The sequence below is a fragment of the Dipteris shenzhenensis genome, chromosome 14, assembly GCF_047967505.1.
Source record: "Dipteris shenzhenensis isolate YYH24624 ecotype China chromosome 14, Dip_SZ_1.0, whole genome shotgun sequence".
NCBI lineage: Eukaryota > Viridiplantae > Streptophyta > Polypodiopsida > Gleicheniales > Dipteridaceae > Dipteris > Dipteris shenzhenensis.
Window position 1 is genome coordinate 5,269,474 of NC_141609.1, and position 6,999 is coordinate 5,276,472.

Consider the following 6,999-nt stretch of genomic DNA (forward strand, 5'->3'; position numbering starts at 1 on the left):
AAAACATTGGTGGGATTTCTTCACACTCCCACTTCCCTCTACTCTTAATCATTGTGCATTACTATGTTGTTTCTTAATGGCTAGTCATGCTTTACTGGTTGTCCCAAAAGACCTTCAAGATATTGATAAATTGGGATGGGCTACGTGGCCCAAGATTTGATAATGGTACATTTCAAAATTCATGTTAGTCTAAAATCACCTTTTATATCCCTTATTCCCATTTTTACTAGGAAGTGCATGTTATTGGGGAGTGGGAGAGAAGATGGACATCATGGAGAAGAGTGGGAACTAAATGGAAAAATGTTCCATTGAGTTGAGAGGAAGTCCTTTCTTTTATAGAATGTGAGAGAGGGTGGCCTAGATTAATGGCAACTCTCCTACATCAAAGGAGGTAACTCCTAAATCATAGGAACTCCACAATCATAGGCTCCACCCCATGTGGGGGCCTTTGCATTACATCATCACCTGTGTCATGGCCTATGGCACTAAGTGTGCCTCTCCTACACACACACACAACCATATGATAGCTAGTGGATGCACACATGCACCTAGCAAGCCCTTGATCACACATATCCCAACATACCCCCCTCAAGGGTTTGCCTCTTACTATGTTAAGGAAACATCTAGTCACATAGTTTCACATGCCATCTCATGATGATCAAGGATAAATCTATGGCTAGGATCTCATGCTAGCAAAGGTGCCCAAGGGTCAAGGTTTACAAAAATGGGATAGACCCCCCCAAAAGGTTCTCCCTTGCATGTACAACGATTAAATCTTAGGCCTTTGTGTGGACCTAGTTTCTCATGTCTACAACAGGTACCATTGGGGTAAACACATATCACATGGCCTACATCATATGGTGACCAAAGGTGATTTACAAAAGACAAAACACATAACATTCTTTTTGGAGTACTATTCCAAGCAGAGAACCTTAAAATTTTGACCAAGTGATGATAAATAAAGTTCAAAAGACAAAGTGCTGAAAAGGCAAAGTCTTTATCTTCTACCACAAAGTTTGATTCTTTATTTGTTGATGGAGTTCTCTCTTCAACCGTATTTGCTTTGTTGTTGATGTAGCCCTTCTTCACAAGATATGCTTCTCTTTCCTTGGAGTTATAGTAGGAGCCATTTCTCTCCTCTTCCAAAAGAGAAGCTTCAATATTGACCAAGTTGGATGTAAAAGTGTTGCTATACTCTTCATCTAGAAGACTTTTGCGTAAAACTTGTGCACCAAATACCTTTTCAAGTTGCACGCAAGTTGAAAAGTTTGAGCTGAGGCATCCTTTGAGCTGAGGCATACCTTTTCAAGCTGATGAATGTATGAGTCACTAAGTCCCAATGCTATGATAGCAAGGGCCTTTTCATATTTTACTGTCCATGCTATTTCTACTTTTCTTGTTGAAGGTTTCTTCTTCTTCCCACAAGCAATACTCAATAGACCTTTCTCCATGAGAATGAATTTGGTCTGCCATGTATGGAAAGAATGACCATCTATCTTACTCATGTTAGCCCCATTAGGAAGGTCTTACCTCTTATAAGGCAGTGTCTATTTCTTCACAAAATAGCATTCAAACATATTCAATTCAAAATATATCATAAATGCATCATGAGCATTTACCAAAACTGTCAAACCATAGGACAATGCTCCAAAAATAAGACTAGAAAATGCCTCAAATCACTTCCAATGGTCAAACACCTAGTCCAAAGAAGGAATTAGTGCAATTGTACTCCAGCATGATGAATTCATTGAAAGTTTGTCAAACGAAGATTGTGTCGGCACGCTCAGTAGAGGCGAGCATTTTGCAATTCCTCTAAGCCAGAGATTTGCCCCAAGTCAAGGATGCCTCATCTCAATGGGCTTGGCAAACAGCATAGTAGATGGAGAGAACAAAGCTAAGCAAAATCCAGAGAGAAAGAGGGCAAAATGTGGAAGAAGGTGGAGAGTGGAGAAGAAGGTGATGAGGTGGCACTTTGGAGCTAGAGTAGGCTAGGAGCATGAGGTGGAAGCTCAAGGAGGATAGAAAGGCTCTGATACCACATGTTGGGGAGTGGGAGAGAAGATGGACATCATGGAGAAGAGTGTGGGAACCAAATGGAAAAATGTTCCATTGAGTTGAGAGGAAGTCCTCTCTTTTATAGAATGGGAGAGAGGGTGGCCTAGATCAATGGCACCTCTCCTACATCGAAGGAGGTAACTCCTAAGTCATAGAAACTTCACAATCATAGGCACCACCCCATGTGGGGGCCTTTACATTACATCATCACTTGTGCCGTGGCCTATGGTACTAAGTGTGCCTCTCCTACACACACACACACAACCATATGACTGCTAGTGGATGCACACATGCACCTAGCAAGCCCTTGATCACACATATCCCAACACATGTGCATGTGCTCGTGCACATGTGTGCATGCATGCGTGCACGTGTGTTTTACCTGCCTATTAAGTAACCTATCAGTGCATTAAGTACTTTCAATTCTTAAAGATCAATAACTTTGAGAACTCATTGTCATATAAAACCATAGCCCATTTCCTTATAATTGCCATATGGAAGGACTAGCCCAATTTTGCCAATGCAAGTATCATAGCTTTTGAACAAGTATTAGCATACAATAACATAATATCATCAAATGTCAAAAATGTTATTATCTCTTATTTTTTTCTAGACCATATATTCTCTATGAATTCTTTATCATATATTATCTATCAATAATTCCCAAGGTTCAAAGGTAAGTGCGTCCATCATCTCATGCCAAGATCAACACAATGGACAGTAATGATTCTCTATTGCTATTTTACAATACTCTCTCTTTTCTTATAACAATTCTTCAAAAAAAATCCTTCTACTATAAGGGTTTATCCCAGTGCGTCAATACAAACAAGGATGCAATCTTCATTCTCAGTTAACTATCCAAAACAGCAGCAGTTTGGGTGTCTCCATAAATTCCAACTTCAAACAAACTAAGTCAGATATAGTTGCTCCTCCTATATATATTTGCAAAAACTTATACATCATTACTAAGATAGATAAGTTCAATGTAGATTTGTCTAATGTCCCAAAAAAATCTACAAAGTAGTGTATCCAAAAAAGATCCTTTTAACAGGTGCCATTCTAGAGGTGGAAAACTAGTTCATCCACATGCTTATTGATTGTACTCTCTGCGGTAGATAAAATGGACGTGCTGAAAGACTTCAAACTAAAAACTTGGGAGTGAAATGAGCTAGTTCACCTGCCAACATCCCACACAAACAACAAGTAGTTAGTCTGTGAGGGGTAGGTAGGTAGGCTTCACAACAACTAGCTCATAGTTGTTATCCATATCGCATCCCTAGACATTCATTAATCCATCATCAGCATCTCTGTCCTAATAAGGCAAAATAACAATAACCAAGTGGGGTGATGGGGAGTAGCTCAAAATGGCCAACTCATGATTAACCATTGTATATTGTTGGCCACCACCATAAATAACGATTATCACATTAAGCGTCTAAGTGTCGTTGCTCCCTCCAATAGACTACTGAGACCTGATCATATCACCTGATCATATCTAACGACCAATAATTTGTCAAGATAAGGGATCATGGGCAGAAATGGAGGCTTGTCATATCCTAGACCAAGAGCCTTATTTGGATTTGTGAGCGACCCCTCCATTGTATCTTCAAGGTCATGATCATGTGATGAGCACATGGTCCATGCAAGACTAGGAAAGAACTACCAAAGTAATAGAAAAGTGTACCGAGATACCATGGCATGTGGAGCGCTCATTGTACGTCAATCTGGTTAGGCAGGTAGCATTGTGATATAAAAAGGAAATCTGGCCTCTCATGAAGCCACGTGTCATGATTAAAATTTCATTTTTGTTTTTCAATGATTCAAGAAACTGCCTCCAAATCAAACGGTGCTTCCCATCGTCTTGTTGGCATCATCTTCTTGGCAAGCCTTGTGCATCAGCCTTCGGTGGTGACCAGTTCAACAACTCTGATCTCACAGACAGGACTCGAAAGGCTTCCTTCTTCAACTGGTGGATTTTTGCACAGTCGTGTGCGAATGTGGTAGCCCTCATAGCATTTGTGACCATTCAAGAGAACGTGGGCTAGGGCTAGGGTTACAGTATTCCCACCGTTTTGCTAGCGATAGCGCTTGTCATCTTTGTAGGCGGCGCTCGATTCTACAGGTCTGATTCTTTACCGTATCTATGCTTCTGTATACTTCAGAGTTTCCAACTTCGCACCCTGATTCATTTGTCATCGGAAGGAATTGTGTCAAGAACACCCTTCCATTGAGCTATCGATGCCATAGCACAATGGACTCTGGTTTATCGCTTGATGGCTTCAGCAAGGCTTCAGCCTGCCGCTGACCTGATGATAGAAAGTGGGGCTTTCAAGGGCCATTCTACTTGGGTATTATAATAGGCGATGTCTTTGCACGCAGATCCCTCATTTTCTATGTTTCCCCCACAGGTGATCACGGCTGTCAAGCCCAATGCGGTAGCTGTAAGTATGGAGCTCTCTTTAGGCTTCAATCTCTCGTTTGGGTTGGCGTATTCTTTTGGGTTTATAGAACTTGCTACGTCCATTATGTCCAGAGCCATTATCAGCTACAAGGCATTCGTGATCAGAAACTCGAGTGTAAATGTTGCAGCTTGAGTTGTGTGCGGCTAGAGCTATACACTTGGGATCGGGGATGTCAGAAACCATCGAGCCCTCCTACCTCGCGAACCTGCCAGGTGAACTTGGGCGCTTGTTTCGAGAGGTATTGTCCGATGTATTGGGAAGTGGTCTGAGCCTCGAAAAGGAGTTCAAGGTAAGTAGTACCTGGCGAAAGGCTTTACCGTGGAGTTGTGCGTGCTTCTCCCCCATATAACTGTTCTCAATCTCATCGCACAGGTTGCCCTTAAAGAAGGGGAGAAAGTTGGAGTGGAATTTCATTACATTGATGAAGCTCAAGATGCAAGCTCATCGAATTTTGTTTGTTGCAAGTCAATGCTGCATTATTCTTGTCCATGTCTCCCAGTAGACTAATTTGCCACTCGTCTAATCTCAGGTCACTATGGGAAGGATTCTAAAAGAACTCTCCCCTTCTCTAGCGAGCTTGCCTCAATTAGCAAAGAAATTTCCTGCTTCTTTTGACCCCAAAAACGGCAGGGTGTGTATTAAAGCCCTGAAGAACAAAAATGCAATGGAAGAATTTGTTAGTAACTCACCCTTAATGTGTTAGTCTTGCGTGTAGACTCAAGAACACCAAGGAGCATGTAAGTATTAAACCATCCCCAAGGCTACATTACTTTGGAAGGAAATACTTCAAGAGAATCCTAGAATATATTGCATTGGTTTAGCTAGAATACATGAACATAGGGTATTGCATTGGTTTGGCTAGAATACATGAACATAGGGTGAGAGCGTAGGTGGCCTAGAGTGTTACTTGTTTCTAGATACTCTACTCTCTTTATAGATAGAGGATGAAACTTAAAGAGCTTGATGAATTGTAAGAGGCTTTTCTGTTCCTCTACTCGGTAAACTGATGTAAGTTTACCAAGCAGCTCAACCAGACTGGAATGGCTAGTTTAGTTGGGCTGACATAAGGAACCTTTTCTATTGAATCTAACTAAACGTATTAGATCTAGCTTCCAAGGAAAAGCTATTGTTCAAACTATTTTACTTTGGCCATGGATTGTTGTGCTCCAGTACTAGGATTCTTATAGCTGAAGATACAACTAGTAGAAAGACTGAGAAGCAAAAGCATTAAAGAGGTAGAGAAGGAGGGGCCAGGGGGGGAGTTATTGTGGGGCCAAGACATGATGATGTTGAATCGAACCGTAGGTGACTTTGCAGTTTACATGGAGTGGAGGCAAATGCCTCTTTGCAGTTTTACATGAAGTGGACAGAAGTAGGAATAGGCAGCCTTGATTTATTGTCTTCACGTCTTTGAAAAGGACATTGTGTCTGGATTGGAAAGAGATCCTTTTACTGGCAACACCTTGGTTAATATGTATGCCAAATGTCTTGCTTATTTGTTCAAAGTTGGGCTGGAAGCTTATAGATCTCTCGGGAACTACCTTATCCCAATGCTAATGGAATGTGGAAGCATGTGCAATGCTCTATAGGTTTTTGATAGGTTGGTTGATCCGTATGAGCATTCTTGGACCTCCCTCATCATGGGCTATATTGAATGTGGGAAATCAAAGCATGCCCTCAATCTATACCAGAAAATGTAGGAGGATTGTATACAACATCATGCAAGCATATGTTTTGGATCTATTGAAGGCTTGTGCTAGACTGAGAGATGCCAAAGAAAGGTGATCTGCGAGTGTGAGAAAGCTTCTGCTGCATGGTAATTCTGTTTTTGAACATGGTATAAGGACCACTTTTGGATATTTACAGGTGGTGAAGCTTGCTGAACAGGGGTCACCTTGCCTAGATGCTCCATCTGCATCATCTTGAGAGCTACTGATACTCTATAGGAGTACGGAGTCTAAAGGATTCAGGTTAGCATTACCTATTTACATGCTTGTATATCTATCTATTGTTTAAGTACACATGACAATATGCCTGGATCTGCTCCAGAAATGACCTAGCATCTTTAACTGGCATGATCATGATCAAGTCCTCTGCATCTTTCAGTAGTTTATGTCTGGCTTCACACCTCCAGCCTGCAATCATCCAGGTTGGTTCACTTACCATACATATTGACAATGACTATCCCCACCACCACATCTGACTCCCATGTATTGCCAACAATAAGAGCATGGATCTCTTGATCTTTCACTAAGGCTGCTACACTAGCACTGAGAACACAGACAAAGGTTGTGTTTTTCCTGCATTTGCAAAGACATGTAGGGAATCCTAGTGGACATTGCAATCATGGTGTGGAATGCAATGATTGTTGTAGGATATGTCGAGCATGGGCTTGGTGAGGAAGCACTGGGGCATCTAGAATAGATGCAACTGGAGAGTCTCTCTCCAGATGCTGTCACATTTTCTCACAACCTGAAAGTTT

The 6,999-nt window shown here is 41.5% G+C and overlaps 1 protein-coding gene across 1 annotated transcript; it reads left to right on the top strand.

The window, feature by feature from the left end:
* The first annotated feature begins 4,328 nt into the window (after nucleotides 1–4,328).
* LOC147894101 (uncharacterized) lies at nucleotides 4,329–5,127 on the top strand. Its single transcript, XM_087384641.1, has 4 exons — nucleotides 4,329–4,403; nucleotides 4,464–4,496; nucleotides 4,645–4,806; nucleotides 4,890–5,127. The coding sequence occupies exons 1-4, from the start codon at nucleotides 4,329–4,331 to the stop codon at nucleotides 5,022–5,024; spliced, it is 405 nt and encodes a 134-aa protein (XP_087240767.1). The 3' UTR covers nucleotides 5,025–5,127.
* Nucleotides 5,128–6,999: the final 1,872 nt, after the last annotated feature.

Coding starts and splice junctions, on each gene's coding strand:
- LOC147894101 (XM_087384641.1), top strand. CDS start 4,329: ATGGCTTCAGCAAGGCTTCAGCCTGCCGCTGACCTGATGATAGAAAGT. Junction 4,404..4,463: donor TCAAGGGCCATTCTACTTGG/GTATTATAATAG, acceptor TTTCCCCCACAG/GTGATCACGGCTGTCAAGCC. Junction 4,497..4,644: donor TCAAGCCCAATGCGGTAGCT/GTAAGTATGGAG, acceptor TAAATGTTGCAG/CTTGAGTTGTGTGCGGCTAG.